At 25.9% G+C, this 27,516-nt stretch overlaps 2 protein-coding genes across 4 annotated transcripts; one reads left to right on the top strand and one right to left on the bottom strand.

Annotated features, from left to right (window-relative positions):
• Positions 1–993: 993 nt before the first annotated feature.
• Positions 994–26,197, top strand: LOC107164762 (uncharacterized). Of its 3 annotated transcripts, XM_015512705.2 has the most exons (14): positions 1,946–2,185; positions 2,291–2,345; positions 18,923–18,987; positions 19,215–19,327; positions 19,395–19,563; positions 19,623–19,711; positions 19,809–20,002; positions 20,087–20,350; positions 20,433–20,570; positions 21,065–21,214; positions 21,272–21,359; positions 21,430–21,738; positions 23,440–23,817; positions 24,749–26,197. In XM_015512705.2, the coding sequence occupies exons 3-14, from the start codon at positions 18,929–18,931 to the stop codon at positions 25,969–25,971; spliced, it is 3,174 nt and encodes a 1,057-aa protein (XP_015368191.1). In that variant the 5' UTR covers positions 1,946–2,185; positions 2,291–2,345; positions 18,923–18,928; the 3' UTR covers positions 25,972–26,197. The 3 variants fall into 3 exon arrangements, with proteins under 3 accessions (XP_089079645.1, XP_015368191.1, XP_015368190.1); XM_089223519.1 differs by lacking the exons at positions 1,946–2,185; positions 2,291–2,345 and adding an exon at positions 994–1,011; XM_015512704.2 differs by having other exon boundaries at positions 1,946–2,345.
• On the bottom strand, positions 7,025–18,723 carry LOC107164741 (pickpocket protein 28-like). Its single transcript, XM_089223490.1, has 8 exons — positions 18,434–18,723; positions 18,141–18,344; positions 17,568–18,051; positions 13,179–13,449; positions 11,118–11,177; positions 10,029–10,224; positions 7,602–7,702; positions 7,025–7,425 (listed from the first exon to the last, which is right to left on the bottom strand). Exons 1-8 carry the CDS (start codon positions 18,673–18,675, stop codon positions 7,286–7,288), a joined length of 1,698 nt encoding a protein of 565 aa, XP_089079616.1. The 5' UTR covers positions 18,676–18,723; the 3' UTR covers positions 7,025–7,285.
• Positions 26,198–27,516: the final 1,319 nt, after the last annotated feature.

Below are 27,516 nucleotides of genomic sequence, written 5' to 3'. Positions count from 1 at the left end.
GGTATTTTTTATAGATATTTTTAAAAAATATTTAAAAATATATTTTTTTAATAAAAACTTTGTTTTTCTAACAACTACCTATATTAATTTATTGAATGATATAATATAATATTCGTATTTGTAATTAAATATTAATAATGTGGTAATTATAGATACCAATTAACGTTAAAAAATATTTGTGAATGAGGTTGTGAGTAATATTGTAGTCTGGGGATTTTTTTTCCACTTAGCTCTCGACCGTTCAGAATCGTAATCAGAAACCTACACCACTCAACTCTTAGTTTTGATATCTCTGATGTTATAACTGAACTTAACACTTAACACTAAACCACTTGGTTAGACATGTAGAAAACATCAAAAAGAACAAAATATCTCTACTGTTATTTTTTGTAGACCTAAATCGGCTAAATCCTAATAGCAATTATTTGGACATCTTTATAATTACTATGTTATTGGCTATATTGCATACCTCCGTCGTGGTCGAAAAATCACACATTAATCCATAATCGATCCACCTTAATGCCATAAATGTCAGACTTACGGTCACACGGAAACATATTGTTCACACAAACCTTGCTACGTCAAATGTGGAGAACATGGCCGGGGGAAGGGGTGAAGCAAACTGGGCACCCGTCTATAATTATAGTGACTCGCGCTTTTTGGGGCCTTGCGTTTTTAATTTTTATATTCTGAGCGGAGCGAGGAATATATTAGTTTTACTATGAATTATGATTTTTATTTATGTACTGTAATTTTATGAATTTCTAAATTATTTACAACTAAATAAAAATTACAAGTTTAATAGTAGTATAGTATAGATTAATCTTGATAAGGAATATAATCTCGAATTGTTTGATAATCATGGATTTCCCAATGTCTGCTTTAAATTTTAATCGATGAACACACGAGTGAATAAAATATACCCGATAACTATTTCTTTTTCTTTTGAAGTCTTCAATCTTCAATTGTCAGCAAGCTGTCGCGGTCATCATTTTGAAAAAGCGACAATACGTAAGTAGCAGTCTTGATACATACATAATGAATTATTATAATAATATATTACATTACAATTTATAATAGATTATACCTACATCTGTAAATATTTTATTTCAACGTTTTTTTTCACAGTTTTTTAACAAAATAGTTTTTACTGTTTTATTTAGTATAGTTAAATAAACTATTTAAGCTGTTATTAATCTTACTAATAACTTTAAAAATTACTAAGAAAAGTATTACAGCTTGATTATTATAAAGATACAGGTGCACATTTTTATTTTCCGAAGTACTGTACACATTTGTGATTTTGTAGACGTAACTGCACAAAATTAAGTAGTGTACTCAAAAACACAACTGTTTATTCCAAATTGGAATTTACTTGGCTATTATACAAAATACAAAAATATAAAATTAGAATTGATGAACATACATTTACAATGTTGTAGATACCCTGAACCTTTGTTTGTAAGTCTACTATATTATATAGTAATTTACTGTTCCATTTTTATGTTAAAATCGTTGTTCTACTTTTTAAAACTATAATCTTTAACGTTAGGATTAACTAAAAAAAAAAAAACATTTGAATCCTAAAAAATACCCATTTGAAATAATATAATATATAAAGATACCGATAACAACACGAATATTATTCAAAGATGGCCGACGATGCGTTGTGTCGTCATCATAAACTCGTAAAATGTGTGACCCAACACCCAACCGCGGCTCATTCCTCATAGCTATGATAAGCACGACTGTTGCACTGAGCAGTGAGTTGTAGTATCACCACAGAATAGATTACATTTAAAATGCCATTCTATGGTATCACCAATTAAGCACGTGAGTTTAGTGGGTCGTTTTTCAATCATTTAATCACGTTCATATTATTTCCGCCAACCGAGTTTAGAGCGCTCACATCGCTTATCGATCAACTGAGCAGTGAGCATCAGTATTATCCCCACTCCTAACAAAATATTACTGTACCCACATGACCAACTTTGATGCGCGTAAAATCCAACAGCACTAAAGTGGGACGCGACGTCACGACTCATTCGATTGTGGGTTAAAACCCGTTGTTCTGTGCATTAGACCTCAGTGGCTCAGTGGGAGGTGCGAGTTTTCACTGCTCATTACTCAGTAGTGCTTCACACGCGTGCAACTCTAGTGCTGTATTACTGATTTCGTGATGAAGGTCTGTACACGACGTTATCACAGCGTTTAATCGTTCCACTGATAAATGATAATATTAATGTTTTAAATATTTATTGCTGGTCTTTACTCTTTAATGTCGAACAAGATATATCAAGACTCAAAAGTGTATTCAACAGTCAACAGCGATTTCGACATTTCAAGTAATATTTTTTTCACCTTTAAAACGAAATTACGTTCTCATAGTTATACAATATATTAACACAATCATATTTATTTACTTTGGTTTTTTTGGGTTGTCATCAATCAAGTTGTAAAACTCTTAGAGTGTTGGTAGTTAGTATAATGTCAAAGAAATGAGAACTGAAATCAATTATCAAGTTAATCGCTTCTAAGACATGATTCTAATTAGTTAAATGACTTACAAAAAACTATAATTTATTAAACACATTTAAGTATTAAATCAGAAATCAGAAACATTTTTTTGTTTTCAAGTGGTGACTGATAAGTGACATAAATACATTAGTAACAGTCATCAAACGCGGGCAAAGCCCATGGGGTAGTTATCGGGTTGTCCTATACAGTCAACTTCAAATAATGTATGATGTGTATTGGTACTTATTTTCTCAAACATTTATAAATACAAATATTTATTTGTCATGATTTGCTTGAATATTTGATTTTAGCAAGTTGTTACCCACTAGATGTATAACTTCTTATTCATTAGTTATTTATTTTAATTTTAAGAGGCAACCCACTAGTAACCTCATTCTAGTTTTCCTAGTTATTCTAATTATTAATTAGCAACACCGTATAGGCTAGGTATTTGCACATATTGATTAAGAATTTTAACCTAAGACCCGAACATTTTTTCTCAATAACATATAAAATTTATTGTTTATCATTATTCATACTTCATTGTTCAGAGTTCAGGATATTCAAATATTTTTGGCCATATACCTATTATTAAGCCGGCCCAAATTGTACACGTGCCACAGAGTTCAACTATTTAACTTGCTGGGTCTACTAATTAGTATCAACCAAGACCTAGTATTTGTTCGATAACAGTCATTGTTACTGTGGAAAAACTTACTTTGTTTTCTTTTAGAATCTCTTCTTTGCTCATTATATATTTGTATTTGAATGATCAGTTTAATATTGTTTATCGAAAAAATTATTTATTCAAATAATTGCATTTATCTTTTCAAAATCAGTTTTTTAAGAGTGAGTTAATTATAAATACAAAACCAAAATAAACATAATATACTTAATATGTGCATTTATTAAGCAAATATTAGATTATTATTTGTTATTTATCTGTGTCTATACAAATAGGCAATCAGAGGTTAATAAAAAAAGTTTTTTAAAAGTTATGTACAATTTTTTAGCTGACTGATTATATAGTTTAAATTATTATGGAAAAAAAACTGAATGTATTAAAGTAAATAAAAATTTCACAAAAATGTACTGTCATAAAAGTAATGGCTTTGGTATTAATTTCAGTACAATGTAAATTAAAATACTGAATCTAATTTAACATAATTTTTTCTTTAGATTGGAATCAATGGAACATTATTTTGTTGGGTTGACAGTTTGACATAATAATGAATATAATATATAAATATCAGTTTGTATGATTCCTTATTTAACATTACATATTATAACAATCATAAGTTACTAAATTATCCATGCTTTGTTGGAAATTTCTTAAATTATTTAATTCTCTAAGTATTAGTAATTTTCTTTAAAATAAAAATATTTAAAAAAGCTTCACACAAAACACAGATTTTTAATATTTTATAATTAATTGCTATACTAGAGAATAACTTAATATCATAAATGTAATCATTAATAAATGAAACTTAAGAGATGTTTGAGCTATATTTGAAGTCAGAGAAATCAATGAAGCTGGTGTGCCGTGTGTTGCTATATCTATAACTAGAGGTCGGATTTTTATGATTTTACATATTTTTTTCTAGTCTATGCAGTTAAGTGGTAGTGAGAAATCTTTACGATTCATGAAACACAAAATTCATAGGAAAAAATTTATTCTGCATAAAAAAGCATATTTTATGGGTTAGAGAATATTTGAGAATATTTTTGTATTATCGGCATATAATGAATATATTTCACGTATATCAGCACTTTGATGGGTATAATGTTCACTAAATAATTCTATTTATAAATAATTAATTTCTGGATTTTAATCAAAATTAATCTCCAGGTATTCCTTATCGATTGCGATAGCACATAGGTTATTTCGTTAGCTAAAATAAATTTAAACTGATTTTTTTTTTTAAATTAAAAGAATATTTTGCATATTTAAGGACATTAAACATCATATATCTGGTATTTTAAAAGAATATTAAGGGTCGGGCCACACATAGCGGTCAATCCGCAACGGTTCAACCGCTCAACAAATTTAAATTGTTTTATTTTAAATGCAACCGCCCAATACGCGTTCACACTTATGCGGTTCAGCAGCGGAAATTGCTGCGGTCGAAAAATCTACCGCAACATGTCGCGGTTGACCCGTGTGCGGTTCGACCTCCCAAATGATCAAAACACATTGTTTTGAATTAGTCCGGAAATTAGTCCGTTCACACATAGTCGTGGTTCATAACCGCGGTTCATTTTTTAAAAGATCATTTGCATTAAAAAAAAAAATTCTAATAGTGGGGCCTAAGGTTTCTAGTAACTTTCATAACCTAAAATTACACTGTTTTTTTATTTGTAAAAAAAACTGATGTTTTAAAATATAATTTTAATTTTTTTTATCAAATCTATTATAAAATATATGAAAATATGGTGTATTTTCTTTTGGAACAGCGTGCATGTCAACAGTAGTATTACGAGCATGTCAACTGTAGTATATGGTACTATTAATTACTAAGTTTTAAAATATAATAATTTTTCTATCGTCCAATACTTTGGTATAACCGCATGCGGTTTGACCGCGCATATGTGAACGGTAATCTGGCGGTTGAACCGCTGCGGCTCGACCGCTATGTGTGGCCCGACCCTAAGAGACTATATTGCCTAATTTATGCGACATAAAAACATCATATTTTAAGGATTTTAAGAGAATATAAATCCGACCTCTATCTATAACAAATGTACAGCATAGACAATTTGTGCACAACAGTTACAATTTTGGGTTTTTAGTTACAATATTAAAGTAAATTTACCTATTGTCAAGTATAACATGAAGATTATTTACTATGTAGTATATTCTCTTGTTAGCATTTTAAGAATATTTCTATTTTAAAATGAATTACAATTCTGTAAAGATATTAAAATTTAAAAATGCTTCTAAATTGCTTAAAAATTTAAATATTGTAAAAATCAATGAGAAAACAGATAATGTTCTCACCATTTAGTTTAATACTACTTCATTTTTTTTTAGTATTAAAGCTAACACATAATTGAAACTGCAAAACTACATTTATGTTGTCCATTTGTTGAAAGGAGTTTAGGAGTCAACACATTTGGGTATATTGTGTGACACAGTGCATTTGTGAAAATTTATAAACCATGATGAACAGCATACTTCTCAGTACTTACATACTCAATACTGTATAATTTGTAATTTACATTATTTTTATAATTTTGAAATGTTTGTACTTAAGTATAAAAATATCAGCTCGACATTGATATTAATGTTGTATAGTAACTGGGTATTCAATAACATGGTTATTTGTATCCTATTCCTTAAATATTTTGACTATTATTTTTTTTTATCTTAATATAGGTAGGTTAGGTATGTCATTATGTGTTATAATCGGGGTTATAATATATTGTGTATAGAGCTTAGAACTTCACGCATTAGCATATTTCTTAGGAAGCTGCATATTGAAATCTGATTTGATACAAATTTGTTTTTTATGATACCATTTACATACAATTGAAGTACAACAATGTATGTTTTATATTTACTAAATGTTAATGATACTGCTTATTTTAAGATTTTAAGCATATTAATTCATATTTTATTTATAATTTAATATAAATCATCAATAAAAATGTTCTATATACTATAAAAAGTATTAATTATTGTAAATTTGTTATGACTATCAATGTCTTATTTAATATGTTTCTAGTAAAAAAAAATTATTTTTGATAAGAGTGCTCGTGGCCTCTATAGAGTTTCGGAGAAAATATAAGTTCGAATTGTTACTGACACTGTTGATGAAATTTTAATTAATGTAAAAAAAAATATTTAAAAAGCAACATCGCATACACAAATTTAATAAAATTTTCATCAGATATACTACAGCACGCACACCCTTTAGTTTCAGTTCCAATCATAATCGATTATGGTACCTGCAAATAGTTAATTTATGCTATATTTAATTATTGTAAATATTATGGTAAAATTTGTGAATTGATGATATATTCAACTGTATAATATACATATTATAAATATGTTAGATTCCAATAATGCTTCTATTATCAGTTTTGAAAAAAAATTTTTCCAAGTTTATTTCCTTATGAATACATATTTTATAAAAAAAACTAAGTACATAATTATACTGCATATTTGCACTTTTGAAAGATATAAACCCTGCTTATGTTTAATATCTGAGGTATCATGTTAAGATATAATTAATATTTATATAAACTAACATTTATTAAATAATACAAATGATATTCAACTTTATCATTAAAAGTTTTAAAAAATCTAACTACCTAGTTATTATATATTAGTGAATTATTATATGTTTGATTATATAAATATTATAAATATCAATTTTTATTTCAATTTATTAATCTATTATTTTAAATTTTTGAATAACAATAAAACTACCTTAACACTTTATTTTTATTCTGATTCTTCTATCGTCTTAAGCATACAATTCAAATGTTCATTAAGAATACAAGCATAAATTATATAATTTTGAAGCAAATAATCATAGTGTGAAGTGCACATCTTTTATATCTATAGATTAGAAATTATAACAAGCCCATTAGGCAATTATGTCACGCAGCGATTGCAAAATATAATATGATCATAAAATGATAATTGTTTTTTCATTCTATTTTCACAAAATAATTTGAAGATAAAAATGTATTGTGGAGCGTGCTGTTTTAATAATACTTAATATTATATTGTGTATTTTACTGAAATCTAAATTTTGAAATATTATTTAGATTGTTTTCTATCTGTTATTTTCTTTTTATTGGACATTGCGCACCATAAACGCAAAGAAATAAAATATATTACTTCAATTGCACTGAGAAAGCTAAAACCCATGAACAATCCTAAAAGTCCTCCTGTGTTAGCTGAAAAAAATTATGTTCTTTAGTATTTTTTAATTTATCATTTATCCAAAATTAATTCATTAGTGTTTTTTATTTGTCAACATAAAGTTAATAAATTGTTGACACTAAAATATATTTAATAATGTATCATTACTTAATTTATAATTATTATTTTAATAACATAGTTGTAGACTTACATAAGAATTCTGTAAATCCAAACAACTCCCCTTTTGTAAAACCAGTAAATTGGGTTTCTTCAAAGAAAAAGTGAATTACAGCCATATTTTTTCTAAAATAATTATTAAATACACAGTTATTAAGTCAGTATAATCATTGATCTATTCTATAATCAATGGTATAATGGTTATATTATATTGTATGTATAATTACATAGTAACTGATCCCCATGCACTTCGTTACCCACTAAAAATACCGACTATATGATTCAAAATTTTTGGTTTATTTGTCGTTTATACTCATGATTATAACTTCTCGTGGATTTACTCTATCTTAATCTTCATAAAATATTTTTAACAATCATTTAAAATACAGGAACTAAAAGTATATTAAATCATAATAATTTATTGCATTTTTAGCTTTGTAAAGATGAAACCATTTTTAAAATTAGTACCTAATAACAAATTGCTTATTTCTTATTCTTCCATACTAAATTTTACAATCAATAGTAACCATATAATACACGAAAATTTATTTAAAATTTTAAAATTATTATTATTTCTAAAAAAAATATCAAATTTGCAATAAAAATATTAAGGGCAACTCATCAAGATATAATATAGCCTATAGATTCATGGGATTGTGTAGCTTTCTGATGTTAAAAAATTTTAAAATTAGTTAAATAGTTTCAGAAAAAAACCGTTCAAATGAACAATTTTTCTTCTTTATATTATACAGGGTGATTTTTTTATCATGAACCACTCATTATTTCAAAAAGTATCAATGTTTTTTAAAATATTTTTTTACAAAGTTTCATATTGTTAAAAAAACAACGTTTTTATGAAAAAAATAAATTTTTTAATATTTTTTATCCTTATAATTTTTTAAGTTTTTTACTTTTTTGAATGGCAACCTAGAGTTTTAATTTCATATTCCAAAGCAGAATATTTTTCTAAGTATTTTGATACGTAAAAATCGAATTTTGGAAGAATAGTTCATGAGTTATAAGTATTTAAAGTTTAGACAAGCGGAGTAGTGGACAAACATTTTGCGGGGTAACCCCGTACCACTCCACTCCGCCAATCTAAACTTTAAATACTTATAACTCATAAACTACTCGTCCAAAATTCGATTTTTACGTATCAAAATACTTAGAAAAATATTCTGCTTTGGAATATGAAATTAAAACTCTAGGTTGCCATTCAAAAAAGTAAAAAACTTAAAAAATTATAAGGATAAAAAATATTAAAAAATATAATTTTTTTATAAAAACGTTGTTTTTTTAACAACATGAAACTTTGTAAAAAAATATTTTCAAAAACATTGATACTTTTTGAAATAATGAGTGGTTCATGATAAAAAAATCGCCCTGTATAATAACATTAAGAACCCTTTTAACACCCGTAGGGGTCGAATTTTGATAAATCTTGATTTTAAGGAGTTTTTCGCATTATAAAATGAACTTACTGTCCAAAGTTCATACTCATGGTTTTAGCGGTTCTGGCTAAGTGACTTTTTTTCATTTTTACCCCTTTTATTCACGGTAGAAGTTAAATTTTGAAAAATCTTTTGTTAGTGGATATATATAAAACGAAACAAAACTATTGTCCAAATTTCATACTCATAGGTTCATCGGTTCCGACTAAACGATAATGAATCACCCAGGACAAGTCATTATATATATACAGATTATTTAAGAAATTTTGGCAAAAAATTTGATGACGCATAATTTGGTTCGGTAAATAAATATCCGGCAACAATTGTCATCCGCAAAATTTGATCTAGTTCAAAAAATCTTAACTAATTAATTGATTAAATAATAATTAAATAATTGTTTATTTTTAATTTTCAATTTAAACGTTTTATAAATTTTTAACAACTAAAGTATTTGTAAATTTTCAATTAAATAAATTTTGTCAAAACTTGAACTTTTAAACGGTTATAAGAAAAAAACGTGCCAATGTATTTAAATTTTCCGACTATTATTATATTAACTTATGGGGAACCTTGTATTAAATTTTCAAGCTTTTTGACTCAACGAAATAAAATGTAAAGAATAAGAACTAAAAAAATAAAATTCCAAATTTCTATAAATACTAAATAAATATTTAGAGAAAATTTCATGTTTCTACGGAAACTTTTTTAGGGTTATGCCAAAAACAAAAACCAATTTCGCGTAAATATTTCGTTTTTTCCAAGTCTCTATTTTTTTTGTTTATCTATTGATTTTAATAACATTTTAAATTTCAAATTTTAACCTTATAAATTCACTAACTGTATTTACTTTCCTATAAAAAAAGATACTTAAATGGAAAGACGAAATTAAAGTATTCTATTTTTTAGTTTGTACTATTTATATAGACACACAAAAAAACATCATTTTGTAACATTTGTAACCAATAAATACGTCGCTCCACTTAGAATCTTAAATTAGATTGGATACTAACTTAAAATAAGTGGAAGTTCTTCCAGCTAAAAATGTTTGTTTGATTTTATAACTATTAGCCAAAGGTGATGACGAATGTACTTTATTATATCCAATCCAATGACATCCAGGTAGACAAGTGCAATTCGGTAAATATGTTCCATTCAGTAATTGACTAATATTCGATAACGGTGAACTATATCGTAGTTCTATCGCCACTTTAAAACAAAAGTTAATTTATTAGTTGGTCCATTATACTAGGAGTACATAAAATAACAACCATCTTTTTTTATAATTAAGGCAGTGAATGTAATATTCTAAAAGTTATTGGAAATGTTATTTAATATGTATTATTTATATTATAAATTTGATAAATTAAAAGGGGAAAAGTAGATAGCCGTTAAGTGTAACTGTTCGTTAAATAACTATAATGTATATCAGTATATGTGATAAATGATAATTATACGAAAAATGATTTTGTGGTAAGATGGTCAATGCAGCGTCCATCTAATCTGTATCACTAAGTGTATCATATGTTATTATTGTTTTTAAAATAATTTAATTTACCATCATAATGTTAGATACTAATCTGGTAGATTGAATTAAGTTTTGACAAAAACCTCGCTTTTGAAAATGTCCGAATTTGAACTTCAAATGCTTATAAGAAAGCCGTGCCCATTTAGTATCAATATCTCTATTTTTAAATGTATATGATAACAACGTATCAAGAAAATTGTATTCAACATTTTTAAACGTACAGTTATTATGTTTAGAAAACTATTAATATTCAATTTTTAAGTACACCGTATAATATATCATGTAATGATGATATTATAAACATTTATGATTTATGACAGTTTCAAGTATCTACGACGATTTTTTTTCATAAAAATTCGAATTTTTTCTTAGATATTTTTTCACGTTATTTTGAAAAATGAGTACTTGGATTTTTTTACTCTTATCCTCCTCCTGCATGACTAAACTATATCCAATTTGCTAATAAAAACCATCCTTAAAGTTAAAAAATAGACAAAAAACAAATCTCATTGTTAGTCGCTAAGACAAAATATGTATACAGTTAAATTATATCTACTTTGTGGTTAAAACTTACACTTAGCTTTATTCGAACATTCTTCATCCTTTTTCCCGCAAATTCTTGAGAAACTGTCTTCTAAAAACATAATAATACATAATATAATATCAATACAACAAAAACAAATAGTGACCTAAGCGATAATACAATTTTCCAAAAAATCATCAGCCTGAGCTATGAGCATGAAGTCAGGGTTATTTTTACTTTTAGTGATAACTTCATTGTACCTTATAATTAATACACATTATATTTTTATCTTTTGTTTATTTATTCTAATTATTTTAAATTAAAAGAACGTTATACCCACATGTGTTGTCTCCGTCTTATGTGAGTAACATCAAATTTTACGCTCAGAAAATCACGTTTAGTTCCGTTAAATAAAATCGAGTGAATTGTGCTCTTATAAAATTTAAAGGTATCTAAGAGTATTATTTAGACGACCTTATGTTGTTATGTGCATTTTACTATATTATAATTTTAAAGCGGGTTATAAGCATTTTAAGATGTACAAATTTACGAGTACAATCTTAAAAAAATACTTATAACTCGTTTCAAAATTATGATATAGTAAACAGCCCAAGAGGTCGTCTAAATAATACTCTTACTTTTAATTTTTATAAGAGATAAATTCACTCAAATTGTTTAATTAACAGAGTTAAACGTGATCTGGTGAGCGTAAAATTTGCTATACATTTTTTGTACAACGGAGACAAACGTCCTCATCATGATGATGCCTATAAGAAAGAATATTATAAAGGTTATACATTTAGTTGATTTAGGTTCTGATAAGGATTACTTACATAGGTGTGCGCAGACCTTTTTGGCAGGGTAGGCCAATTCAATTATGATTTAGATACTTCAAGAAATACTTAAAAATATTTAATAATTCAATTTTCAATGTATTTAATTAATTATTATTATTGAAAATTGTAATTTGTAATTATTTTTATTTAAGTTTCATGAAAAAAAAATTACCAAATCACAATATATGTACTACAGATACAGTATGGCTCGCAGGGTGGGCCATGGCCCACCTGGCCACCCCGTGCGCACGCCTATGATTACTTATAATATATTTACTAGACAATATTTTAATATTTCTTATTATAAATTATAATATATAGACTATTGACTAAAACAAACTTAGCCAATGCGGAAGGCTATAACCCCCTTAGCCCCCTGGCTGTGCCACTGCATCTTACATAATATAAAATATACATATTTAATCATATAATTAGTTATTGGTTATAAAATATTACTGCAAAAGAAAAATTAAAATAAATGCAAGTGAGCAAGTGTAACATATTATTGTTTTGTTCAAGTATTTTTAAAATATTATTGTATATAGAATATTATTTTAATACGTATCGGCGAAAAGTTTAAAGCCTCTACAATATTTTATGTTTTATGAGTTTATGTCTAAAAATAAAATGTATACTTATTTATACTCGATATACATATTTAAATTTATGTTAGAATAAGAACTTATTAGGAACGTTTTAAAAATTGAAAATGTTAGGTATTTTTAACAGCTAAATAATTTCAAATTTTTTTGACAGAATATTGTTTAATCAAAATGTATAGAAAAAATACCAAAAAAAAAAAACATTTCGTCTCATGATGGATCATTAGCTATGTTAAGAATTCCATTGTGTAAAAAAATTATAAATTTAATAATTGGAAAATATTTTAAGTTATACGATTAATATTTTGTGAATTATTAACTATATATAAGGACGTCAATGCGGAAAAAGACGATTTACTTTCCATAAATTGTGAGGTAAAAGATTTATATGATTTGATGCTATTAGCGACTATAATTTATATATTTATTTAGTAAAGTAATTTTTTATACTTTTATAATTATAATCGGTTTAACCTCACACATATTAGAAGATCTAAACATTTTTACTGATCCTAAAAATAAAAATAAAAATACCTTATTCTAAATCCAATACAAAATTAAAATTAATTAACATTAGAACTTATAGAAAACTTAATGAATTTTAATTTTTAAATCCCCTAACTCAACTCTAGACTAAGCAGGTTAATGAAATAATAAATTCAATAGTATCATACTTGGCATATAATACATGACGCATTGACAAAATGTTAATGTAAAATTAGCTTCGCATTCTAGTATACAGTTCCGCTGAGTATAAGTTTTATAGAATCTCAATCGTTTTTCCGCTGAATACACACATTGACGTTTTTCTTTTTCTATCTCATCTAATGTTGGTGTAGCCATCCCTACAGTAGGGTGGATTTCCAATGATGTTTCTCTTCCTGGCGATATTAAACTACCAAATGATGATATTTTTGGATTTTCTACAGGACTGTGTAACATTACCTGCAATATAATTAATGATTTAAAATATTATATTTAGAGTCCGGATATTTATAGTTTATTTTGTTAATTGTATGTTGTTAGATGGTAGTATAAATTATTAAATATAGAGTATACAACAAAATTTAGTTCAATCGAACTTTTTTATTGTACATTTCCATGACTTCATCAATATTTTGTAAACTATGTGAGAAAAATAATTATCTATTTTATTTTTAAATTGGTTGTGTTAACTGTGCATTTAATGATTAATTTAAATTTGAAAAAAATTAATATGCATACAAAAGCAATATTTTATATTTTTTAGGGTTTTTAGTCCGGTTTTTAGCATATTAATTTTGTTAAGAGGACGCTACACCCGCATGTGTTGTCTCCGTCTTATAAGTGTGTAACATTGCAAAAACTGTTTCGCGCGGGAAAGAACCGAGAAGGCTACAGCTATAACTAAGAAACGAAATTTTCACCACATAATAAGTAGAACATTTACTGTGCAACTTTGTTTTCAATTTTTCGATATCACAAATAGAAAAAAAGTTCTTATTGTTTCAAAATTCATTATTTTTGCGTTTTTCAAAATCGAATAACTTTTTTTCAGTTCTAATGTCAAAAAAATAAAAACAACGTTGCACAGTCGAAATTCCCTTTTATCTGTGGTGAGAATTTCATTTTTTAGTTATGACTGTAGCCTTCTCGGTTCTTTCCCGCGCGAAACAGTTTTTGCAATGTTACGTACTTGTAAGACGGAGACAACACATGCGGCCATGCGGGTGTAGCGTCCTCGTATTTGAATTATGGTATGCAAATAGCAAATTGTATTCAATTATAAAGTATTTAGAATACTTTTTGAATATACTTACCTTTAAAAAGTAGGCATATTAATTAAACTATTTTTAAAGTAGGCATATTTTTTAAATGTTATTTCATGTGTATTTGTATTGTATAATCAAATACTTGTGTAATACTTCATCATCTTTGTTTGGACTGTAAATATTATTTATTTTTATTTTTTGTACTTGATAATAATAGCATATCCTCCTAAAAGAATCTCGTTTCACTGTAGTACCTCGATTATCTTCTATTATTTATATATCATTATTTTATATTAATAATACAATTTTTGATTTGAAAACTATCTGCGAGGTTAGGTAGGTTAATTTTTATAACTCGTTTAGAAGAAACCTGCCTATAAATTTTTAATATTTTCTAACTAATATTATATTGACGTATTGGGGGGGGGGGGGCTTGTATTACATTTTCAAGGGTTAGGATTTAAAAATCTAAAAAAATGAAAATGAAAATGTCTAAAAGAACATAAAAATTGTTGAAATATTTTGAAAATGTTATCAATCATAGAAATTGATAAAATAAACATATGATGTAAATTTCAAATTTCTAGAATTTTACGTTTTTGAATAGCAACAACATAAGAATATTGGTAGGTACAAGAACAAGAGAAATTGAATGAATATCCAATGTTGTAAGTTGTAATTCAAATGCGCATAAAAATTTAATTTGACTTTCCGGTAGGTATTTTTTATTTGATAATAGTAGACAAACTCGTGAAGAATCTTGTATTGGGTTTTTAAATTATAGATTTAAAAAGATACATTTTTATGAATTAATAACTCAAAATAATTTGCGATTGTTCGTGATTTTGTATTTTGTCAAAATTCAAACTTTCAAAGTTTGTTAAGAAAATCGTGACTAAATATTTTTATATTTTCTTACTACCATTGTAACAATATATTAGGAATGTTGTATAAAATGTTGAAGCTTTTTCCGATAACTTATCGAATACACAGACATTAAGAAAAAAACGCGTGATGGGTCAATGTAAGTAATTGATGTGAGTGTTAAACTTGAATTCAATTATATAATCATTGAATACGAAAACGATTCTGAGCAAAGACGGTCATTATTAAAATATTTTTTACTTACAAAAAAAAAAATAACTAAATAATTAATTCTGACTAAATTTGAACTTAAAATATCTATTAAAAAAGACAGTGCTTATATAATTTTAAGATTTTTGTATATACTAGGTAGAAATATTAATGAGAAACATTGTTAACCATAAAAACAATTCTTAACCATAAAAACTGGACATTTTATAAATTTTTTACTTAAAAATAGTTTTCAAATTTTCTTGTTTTTATGATTTTGTCAAAATTTGAACTTTAAGTGCATAAGAGGACGCCACACCCGCATGTTTTGTCTCCGTCGTATAAATGCGTGCCATAACAAATTTTACGCTCAGCAGATCACGTTTATCTCCGTTAGTTTAAAATTTAGAGTGAATTGACCTATTATAAAAATTAAAGGCAAGATTATTATCTAGGGCTTAATTTGGGCTTTTTGTTATATTTTAATTTTAAAACGAGTTATGAGTTTTTTTTAGATTTATAGTTTTAAAATATTTATGGCTCGCTTTAAAATTCACTCTAAAATTTAAACTAACTGAGATAAACGTGATCTGCTGAGCGTAAAATTTGCTATGCTACGCACTTATATGACGGAGACCGACACATGCGGGTGTGGTGTCCTCTTAAACAATAAAATTTGATTATCAGATTAAGTATCTTTAAAATGTTTGAACTGCTATTATACTATGACGAACCTTGTAATAAATGTTCAAGCTTTTTTACCCAATGAAAACCAAAATTATTATCTTTAAATAGTTCAAAAAGATTAAAAATGAAAATTTATTATGCCTAGAAAATTCCAATATAAACATTAGATGGGGAGCGAGGTGGCCGAACGGTCTAACGCGTCGGCAGTGGCTCAGCCGGACCGGGTTCGATCCTCGACTAGCGGGCGGCATTTTTCTCTAGGCAAGTCACGGTGTCCGGAGAACAAGTGCCGCCATCCCCCACTCCGGAGCATGGCAGAAACATACGGATGCCCCAATATAGAAATTCTGCCAAAACTTTCATCCACGTGTAACCAACTTACCGTTCCATAAAAACCTACAGTACTCTACCCACTTCCCAATGGCCTTATTAGTTGCCGCGGGATAATTAAAAAAAAAAAAAAAAAAACATTTGATGAAAATTTCAAGTATCTATTATGGTTATTCGTTAAATTATTCGTTTATTAATTAGAATAAAATAATAAAATCGTGCCATGAAAATTCCTTATTTTTCGATTTAATATAATATAAATAATATAAAGTTAAAAAAAAAATGTAATTAATAATAAAACTAACCAATAATTTTTAATAGTCAAGTGAAAAAGTCTGTAAAATGGGTAACGTTTAGCCGCTGTAAATTAAGTGTCTGGAGTCACTGTAATGGATTAGTGAAATTTGAATTCAATAATCATTGTATAAGAAAAATATTCTGAGCTAAGACGATTAGTTGGCCTATAAATATTACTAAGTAAATTGTATAACATTATTGTGATTCAAGTAATTTATTTTACTATTACCTGCACTGTAGGTATACTATACAATAATGTAAAAGAATCAAGTACCCATTGAATAATATTTTTAAATTACAACAAAATAACTAAAATCTTTATTATAGGTTTTATTGGTTTTAATATGTAATTTTCTCGAAATGATGTTATCTTGAATGTGTGTAATTTTATAAATTATGAGTTTATGCTTTAAAATTTTTAAATAATGCACCTATAAAATGCACTTTCATGTTTTATTTTAAACAAGTTTCGATCCAAAAAATATTTTATAATTAATTGAATTAAGTTGTTTGCAAGACTTAACAATTAATTTTATATAAGGACTTTAAATTTACAAAAATAATTATTCTCATTTAATTGTGTAATAATTATCTTGATTTTTCCGTCGTACGGATCCGTTTTAATCAATAATATTCGATTAAGTAAAATCTTTTTAATCACGTTACAAAATTTTAAAAACTGTAAATAATAACTTTAAAATCAAAATTTCTTTTTATGATTTCAAAATACATGAAATGTAAATGTTATAAAACGAACATCATGCTTTGGAAAATATATAATAATAATAATACCTATAGCATACGCAGTTGAATAATATACAAGTCACTAATCTCAATGATGTATTTGTATCTCTATTCAAATACAAATCCAAAGTATCGTTTTAAAAGATTTGTCCGAACCCTATTAATATATAATAATATTACTTTGAATCCATAGCTGACTTCTGATGAACAATAATATTCCTCTATTTCAGCATCCAAAACAAGAGTTAATCCTAGATGATTGCCGGCGCCCCAGGGCCTCCAGGGTGTATATTCAGCAGGCGTATTCGGGGGGTATCCATTTTCAGGAGTCCAATTTGCAGACGGATTTGGAAACGTAATATTTAAATCTGTTAAATCTCTTGGGTTCCGATATATATAATCAGGTTTTACTTTATTGAATGAACAACATATACCTTCGTCTGTTAATGAAGGATTGAATAGTTCTGAACAGACTTTAGGGTTGTTTGCCCATAGACATGATACGATCATTTCATGACAAGGTTGAGATACTCTAATCATAAATTTTTTTAATGATTCCCAATCTCCTGTATAATTGTCAATGGTGGAATCAATTGATAATGGATCTTCGTCACAGAAATCACTTAACAGACGTCGGTCGATATTGCTTTCGAGTTTTGAGGATCTATGCGTAAATATAAATTGTAAAGAATGATTTACGTATTTTATGAAATTCATAGAAAGTAGGTAGTTACTTAAATAAGTATACATTACGTTTCTAAAATATTTCGAGCTACAGATTTTCTTGCGTTGTTCATGTTACATATGGTAATGGCGGGAAATGGTATACTTGTAAGCTTGGTTGCTTTTGGTGATAGACTTATAATTACAGGCATGTCTTGCCATTTATGGAACAAGTTGAAAATAAAATAAACTGCCGTGATAACTGCTAAACCAAAAGATATTATCCAAAAACACCTTAAAACGCCATATTGTAAATGTAAAAAAATATATTCAATAGTAAATTGAATTCATTAATAATATTTTATTTTGTTATTAATATTTACCTTTCACTTGCACTTAATTCATTATTTCCAGCATATCTTAATCCATGTAAAGTCGTATTCTGCGAGTAATCATTCAACATTCTTCTCCATTTAGTGCTGTTTTTTTTGTTTTTTGATTTGGGTTTTATGAGAATATTAGAATTGTTATTTATAAACCATTTTGATTTGTTCTTAATGTTAAAATTATTACGAGGATTTCTATTTAGTGGATATGTGTAAGGTTCAAAATCTTTAGTGTACATGTTATAAATTATTCCATAAAAATTGTAAAAGAACTTCAATTCACAATATTATTCAACACACGTCCAACATATACTGATATTAAAGTAGTATTATGATTTAGGTCAGTCATGTGGTTCTTGTTATTTTTAAATGTTGAACATTAAAACATTATATATTGATGTTATACACTCAATGTCAAAAATTAGATTTAGGTAGGTACAATCAAGCCCTAATATATCTTTTAATGTATGTATTACTATGTTATAGGTAAACATGAATGAATCAAACAGTATCAAAAAAGTAGAAAACAAAGAGATATCAGAAATTTACAAGTAAGAATAAACAATGCATAAAATTAAATGATGAAAAAATATTGATTTTTTTTTTTGTCTCTGTATAGTAAGGTGAATAAAATATCCTGATACAAATTTAATACGTTTTACTTTTTAATTTTATTAATGGATAATTTGTATACAGAGTGGTGCATGATTAATTTTAAATTAATATATTGAGATATGATTTTGATATGTTTTCCATAATATATATTTTTATTTTTTAGAATATTTGAACAAATATATATGAAAGCACCTCCTATTTTAAAGGATTTATCGGACAATTCTGTAGATATTGATTTTATAGAATCCATACATGAACAAATTGATTTTAAGAAAAGTATATTATTTAATTTATAAGATGCTTGTAATTTCTATTATCAATAATTATTTTATTTTATTTTAAGTTGATTCAAAATTTAAAAATGGAGAATACTACTCCATTACTGATGTAATGAAAGATGTGAGGGAAGTATTCTTAAACTGCTATTCATTTTATGGTACTAGAAATCATCATACTAAAAAATCATTAGAACTTGAAGAATTTTTAGAAGAAAAAATCAGCCACCTTGATGAGTAATAATTATTCATTTATTTTTTATTGTATTTCTATAAATAAAATAATATTTTTTTAGCGATTATAAATTAATGGCTGATGTTAATCTTACATTTAATTTACTAAATATGGAAGGAAAAGCTAGCTCTAAATTGAGATACCCAAAAGGTATATTGTTGATTTATTTTAATTATTATATAGCACATTACCTCATTATAATTAATAAATAGATTCAAATTATTATGCTTTTTTTATTTATATTTAGATTGTTATGATTCAGTATTATTAAGAAGTGTTGCACATTGTCGTCCTGGACGATTAAAAAAGTATCATGAAATACTTTCTACCACTCTAACTACTGATGAAGATAATGCACATATTTTAGAAAAAGTGTTAAGTTGGGAAAATGAAGTTTATTTTAATGATATATTTCATCGATATATCAATTCAATGTGGGAGGTAAATATATAATTATTTACATAATTTAAACATGTATTTTGTGTTAAGGCTGTTAAGTTTAAATTAATTTCCATAATATTCCAGCTACCAGAAATAGGTAATTTTGTGGCTATATTATTTAAAAAACTGGATATTGATATTATTAACCAAGGAGAAATTGAAAGAATGTTTTTAATGCCTAAACAATCTACAACTATGGGTAAAATCATGACCACCCTTTTGATGCCAGTAAAAAAAACAAAATTTATTGGTCAAGTCATGCCATATGATATTTGGTCTGCAAAACTTTCAAGAAAAGTATCAGATTGGTGTAAAGTATACCACACAAAAAAACAAAATAAAGTCATTGTGAGTTATGTTTTATACTTTTAATCAAATTTCTTTGTAACATATATGTGGAGTAATAGATAAAAACAATTTTATTTTTCAGGTAATGAATTTACTGGGAATTCATCCAGATTTTTGGGCTGTTGTGAGTGAAAAGAATCCATTAATTGAAAAAGACTATTGTGAACTCTCATATTTTGTGAGAGTTTGGCTTGTAAAAGCACTTTGTGATTATGTTACTGTGAGTTGTTTAACTTGTAACTTATTAATAATCTTTAAAGTATCATAATGCTTGTTAATTATATAATTATACAGGGTGTCCCGTGAGTATTTACCCATTGCGATATCTCCCGAAATAATGGTGATATCAAAATTCTGAATTTGTTATCAGACTCACAGAGATAAGAACTATAATTATTTCATATTTTAATGTTTTTGTAAAAAAGTTAAAAAATATATCTAAAAATCAGATTTACAAATTTGTTATATTGTATATTTCGAAAAAATTTTTTATCAATTTTTAAGTTTTTTATTTTCAGTATTTAAAAATAAAAAATAAAAAATGTAGTGCAAGTGTCTATGAATTATATTTAAAAGAAATTTTTTAAAAATATTGATTAGAACAAAAGTTATTTCATTTGTCAGAATGTCAGATCTCTGTGGGACACCCTGTATATATATATATATATATAAAATATTTATGGATTTATATATTATATATTATATTTGTCTTAGATTAAATTTAAAACTATTAATGATATTATGACCAATTGTAATGAAAGACAGTGTACAATTTGGAAGAATGATTTGGAAACCGAGGAATATTTTTATTTTGATTCTATGCCAGATTTAAGGATATATTATTACAACATTCCATACGATGAAGTAATCAATTTTTAATTATAATTTAAATATAATTATAATTGTTTTATTTTTCTTTAGCCAAGTCTTGAATTTCTCGAATCAGTAAAAGCCGATAAAGAAGAAGTAAAAGTTGATGATAAAGTTGAAAATAATCTACCAATGAATGGTATGCATATTTTTTCAAACCTCTTTATTAATAATTTATATATTATAGAACTAAAAATATATTTATATAGGTGTTTCTGGGAGTTTTGGTTGGATACAAAGTGAAAAACATTTTAAGCTAATTGCTGATTCAGTAGAAGGACTTCGGACTTTTCTCTATGAATTGGATATGGAGGGAACATCAGTTCCTGAAAATTTAATAAGTGCTCTTGAAAATTTTATTGAGAAAATTGAACCCGAAGAATATAATTTCATTGTCTTAAACAATGATTCTAAAATAAAATTATTTAAGGACTGTGAATCATATGCAGATAGAATTCAAAAGGATAAAGAAAATATGTCACTTTGGGAAGAGAAAAATTCAAAGTCAATAGCTCAAAGTAATATATATTTTCAACTTCAATTATTTTCTGGTAGAATAGTGAATCTTGTAGTATCAAAAGAAAAAAAATTCCCAACATTTTTAATGCAGATATAAATTTAAAATATTTTGGCCCTTTTTGTAACAAACATTTAAAATGTTCGATTATTTGTAGTTTTAGGTATATAAATTATAATTGTTTCGTTACATTGGCTACCAAAAATCCGGTCTTCTCTAATTGTTTTTCATCATATACAATGATTTATCATTGAATTAGAATGTAAGACTTAATAGTTAATACACTTGCGTCTTCTGTATTTCTGAGCAATTTATCTAGTTCCTATTATTCTCTTTTTTACTTAATAATAATTCTTGATAATTTAAATTAAAATTTTTATATTATTATATATAATATTATAGAAACCATATATTTTTTTACTAGTAGGAGTCATTGAGAACTGTCGAATGAAAATGTATCAAATATTCATATTGTTTAATACATAGAACTCATATTTTAAATTCAAACCTAAACTAGGAAACATAAACATTCTAATGAAAATCTTAAATTAATTTCTTTAAAACAGATTATTTGTTTGTTTTTTTTTAATTTGTATAATATGTTAGTAAGATATGAAATTTTCTTTCAATTATATTTAAGTAAGAATTAAAAATTAAACCATGCTATATTTGTTTTTTTTTTTGATAGTTACAAAAACATAAAAAAAATATAAGTGCTTTTTTCCATATTATTTTTTATTTGATAACAATTTCAATGTTATGTTATAGTACAGTAAGTAATCATTGAATGTTACCGCGTTTAACATTATTTTGGTATCAAGTCTAGAATTTTATATCTTCATAATGTTCAGCTTAACATTAATCAGTTTTGCTATTAATATGTTTTTAACAATATAGTTTTATCACATATTAATATTTTATTTACATAATTTAATTGATTCGGATTAACATGCAGGTAGTACAGTTAAGTTAATGTGATCTGCAATCAGTTACTGAATTGCGTTGTCTCTTTATTTCAGTTAATATTTATTAAATGGCATCGAAAGACACTTAGATTTTCATTAAATAGCTGAAAAAATTTAAATTAATCTGAAAAACTAATTCTTTTAACAAAATTTGATATTATCAAACATTTTGAATCCTCCGAACATTGGGAGAATATTCGCTATTTATACCACCTATTGTTAAAACTATCTAAATCATTTAATGAAGAATATGGAAAAAAATTGATAACCTGAACCAATATTAAGCAGCAGATGTATAATTTGAACTCTGTAAAACTATAACATTAATAAACACCTTTTTATCACTGAGGATTATTTAGAGGGATGGAGCCCCCTTAGCTAATTTTAATCTTTTTAGCTTACCCAAACTATCTTTTTTTATTTGAATTACAGGGGGCCAGCACAAATCCTTATTATAATCCTATAATAATAATATTATATATTTATATGTATATAAAATATTCATAAAAAGGATGACACCATCTTAGATTAGAATTATTTTTATCCTTAAATAAAAATAAATGATTTGTCATTAAGTTAAAATATAACACAACCATTTCAGTTACCTGCTCCATGATGACACATACTCACACTGACTTTACTGCGAGTTCCACGTTTTTATACTTTATACTTATAATAAATAATAATTGTACTAGTCTACAAATTATTCAAGTTATTATTATAATTTTAAATTTTAGCTCAAAGCGAAGAAATTATTGTTGAGAAACGTCAAAGAAAGTTAATTATACAGCAAGATTTTGATACAGCTGAATCTGATGAATATGTTAGTGAAAATGATAAATCAATGTCTGATTTTACTGATTCTGAAGATGAATGGGGTGTTATGAATCGGCGTAAAAATATAGTCAAACAACCGCTGCAGACCCCTTCTAAACTTTTTGAACTAGAAAAGCAATTATCAGAAAAAGAGAAAATGCTGAAATACGATAGTAGTAACCTGTTAGATACTAATCAGAATGACGAGCCTAGTGGACAAAATAAAACATTGGTTGGTTCAAAAAATAATGATGATATATCTTTTTTAAAAGATAAAGATTTTAAGTCAATAGCTCAAGGTAATATACATTTTAACTTAGTAATTATTATTAATTTAAATTATGAAATATGAAGTGTTATTAATTGTATTTAAATACTCTGTTCATAATAAAATCCAATACGGCGCGGGGTAATAAATTACTGTCTGTTGCAGTTAGATTGACGTCAATTGGCTTCTCCTACCAATTTTCACGAGAAGTCAAAGCTAGACAATTAATTTCTCATTTTAAATATTATGCCAAAGGCCTGCAAAACCTCTGATTAAAAAATTAACATATTTAATTCAATAAACATTATACTTTGAGCATCAATATTAATTTATTTCTTCAAAAATTAATTATTTAGGTTTTTTGATTATAAATAATGTTCAATTGATTTTTACTTGACAATAATAATTACAACTTACATAATATATAATGACTCATAGTACCTATATGTTAGTCAATTACATTTTTATTTTTCCAGTTATATTTTAATGATTGATTTGTTAAAAAATAATAGTTATATCGAAAAATAAATATGACTGTCTAATGTTGCTAACATGCTAGATAAGCTATTAACTAATATTTCTCAAGTCAAATAATTTTACTAAATTATTGGTTAAAAAAAAAAATTAGTCTTAAATTAAAATCAATTTCACCTGAATTGCTTAGCATTCTCAAAATATGTTTTTATTATGATTATGTATTATATAATGTATTATATTTATTCAATGATATGTGAACCATTTTTACCTTTTAGTTTATTCATAAAAAAGGTTCCACCCTGTTGAATAAGAGAATGAATAATAATAACAATTAAAATATAAATTATTATAATTTTAAGGGAATTTCAGTTGGATCTGTTTTAAACAGAAAAATATAAACTAATTTATATAACAGTATTTTGGTGACTGGTTAATTTCTGACAAGTAAATTAATATTCATGTTTTTTTTTTTATATATAATTTAGTTCAGAACGAAGAAATAATTTTGCAAAAACGCACAAGAAAATCGGTTGTTAGGCAAGATTTTGAAGCTGATAAGTATTATGAATCTGAGGAATATTTTAGTGAAAATGACATTAATTCCATCTCTGATTTTACTGATTCCGAAGACGAATGGGGTGCTTTGAACCAGACTAAAAATAAAGGCAAACCATTGCAGCGAACTTCTTCTAAACTTATTGAACTAGAAAAGCAATTAAGGGAAAAAGATAAAATTTCAAAAAACAAAACTAAAGTATTTGGTACTAACAACAAACATAAATCTATCAAACCGGTTGAATTTCAAAAAAATTCAACTGTGGTAAAAAGTAATGATAATACTAATACATTTGTTAATAGTCATAACGAAAGATTAGTTAATACTAATAATATAGATAGTGAAAAGTGCGAAGAAGTTGTATTAATTGATAGTGATAAAGAAGAAAATGAAAAAACAACTGATGGTTTAAAACAAGTAGATATCATAGATCTAGATGAAGAAGATATGCAAAACGATTGTGAAATTCTAAATGATAATTTTGAAACATCAATCTCTACTTGTACTGAAAATAACATTCAAAAAACCAATGATCAAAATAATCATAAAAAAATAGAAGATGATGTTATTTCAATAGAAGATGATCATATTATTATTAGCGATGATGAAGATGATATTCAATTTGTTTCAATGACTGTAAAACCCAAGAGTTCACCTTTGAATATTAATAAACCTTGTAATTTAAAAACTAATTTAAACAAATCACACAACTCTGTTTCTGCAAATAGGCAAGTTAGGTCTACCAATTATACTAAAAGTCAATCAACATCTTCTATCATTCACAATCTTTCACAAAATGTTACTATTATGCCAGCAAATGTTCATGTGCCAAAAGGTATTGAGGTCACTATGGTTAAGACACCACAGAGAAGGATAGACTCCCATTTTAATTCAATCAAAAGAAGGTCAACCATATCAAATAGACTTCTGCCAGATAACCCATCAACAATAAATGTAAAATGTGAAGTTATTTCAAAGCCAAATTTAAATGGGGAAGTCAAGTTTTATATTAGACTACCTAACGGAAAAGAACAACCGGGTCCAGATGAGCTTATCAATCAATACCTAAAACAGCACAATAACCAATTACCTGACTATTGGTTAGTACCATTATCAGTAGAAGTTGCCAAACAATACGGTATTAATAATTAACTGAGCAAAATAAAATAAACTATATTTATCATACATAAAATCCTAATTCTTTATGATCTCTATACATTTATTTTAAGAATCTTAGCTGTATAAATTAAAATTATGTACATTTTTTTTATTATTTTACGAATCTCATTTTTTATATTGTTATTTGTTTATAATACAAGTTGAATATTATATTTTAATACAAAAAAGTTACTGATTAAACTTTATAATTATATATAAATGTTTGTGATGTTTATTGTGCATGATAATTTTTTTTTGATTTATTCTATAGATACTTAAAATATATATATATATATATATATATAAGTACAATGTTCTACAATGTTGACTTAAAAGTTACATGTTAATAAGAAACAATAATTATAGAACATGATTTATTATATATACACAATTTTGGTGAAAATTAGTTCAACATATTTACTAGATTAATCAACTAATTACTTATAGTGATTCAAATAAATTACTGAATATGATAAAAAAATAGGTCTTGGTACATTCTCCAAATGGACATGTATTTTTAAACAATAATTTACCTAGTACTATACAATTTAGTATTTTTAACTTTTCTGTATTTTAAACGCATATAACGTTAGAACGTTAAAATCATATTTTGTTAATGAGTAATTTGAAAACTATGATATCATAAAATACATCCACTCTCTAGACATCTTATTTATAACAGAACAATAACCTACTTTCCAATTTTTTTTAAATTAAAAAAAAAGGTGGTGGGCAATTGAGTACCATTCTATTGTACATTAGGTATTTTATGGATCACTATAATGGATATGTTAAATTTGAATTCAATGATATTAAAGTATTGTTTACAAAAAACTATTTTTAACAAAAATGGTCAGTCAAGCCTATATTAATTAGTTAATTTTTTGATACAATTGCTATTAAAATAATTTATTTTACTATTAATCATTAGTATTACACTATTTCCTACGGTAGATGGCCGAAAACATACTGTCAAAGGTACCTGAATCCAAATATTAATAATAACTTTATATACCTAATTCTTAATCTTATTAGAAGCTGCTTATACATATGTATACGCAGCCTATAATAATTTAAAAATTAAGACAAGCTTGGCGATCATTTTTGTCATCATAATAAATTTATAACATACGATCACGAACACCCGACATTTTCTAGTCAATTTGGCTAAATATTATACATTCAGAATATTGCCTATCGTGAATTAGTGCATATTATTTAATGTTATAATAAAGTCAATGATATAAATTGGTAAATTATTACAAATTATCATTATTTTTAAAAAAATCTATAGTTTTTAATATTGCCTAGCAATTGTTGGCAATATATGAATTTAGATAATATTGCCTCTAACAATATTATATTAATATTTATACAAAATTATTTACATAGGTAACAGAAAGTCCTTACAAATGAAATAAATTTTGTTCTAATCTATATTTAAATATATATATTTTTTTTAATATCTATCAAAAATAAAAATTTGGTACTTTTAATTAGGTACATCTATTTTGAAAAAATTCAAAGTAGCCAATTTAT

The sequence above is a fragment of the Diuraphis noxia genome, unplaced genomic scaffold (assembly GCF_037042655.1).
Source record: "Diuraphis noxia isolate RWA-SAM2 unplaced genomic scaffold, SU_Dnox_SAM2 contig0003, whole genome shotgun sequence".
Classification (NCBI taxonomy): Eukaryota; Metazoa; Arthropoda; class Insecta; order Hemiptera; family Aphididae; genus Diuraphis; species Diuraphis noxia.
Note: the sequence above shows the minus strand (reverse complement) of the source record. Positions and strands in the feature narration are given on the sequence as shown.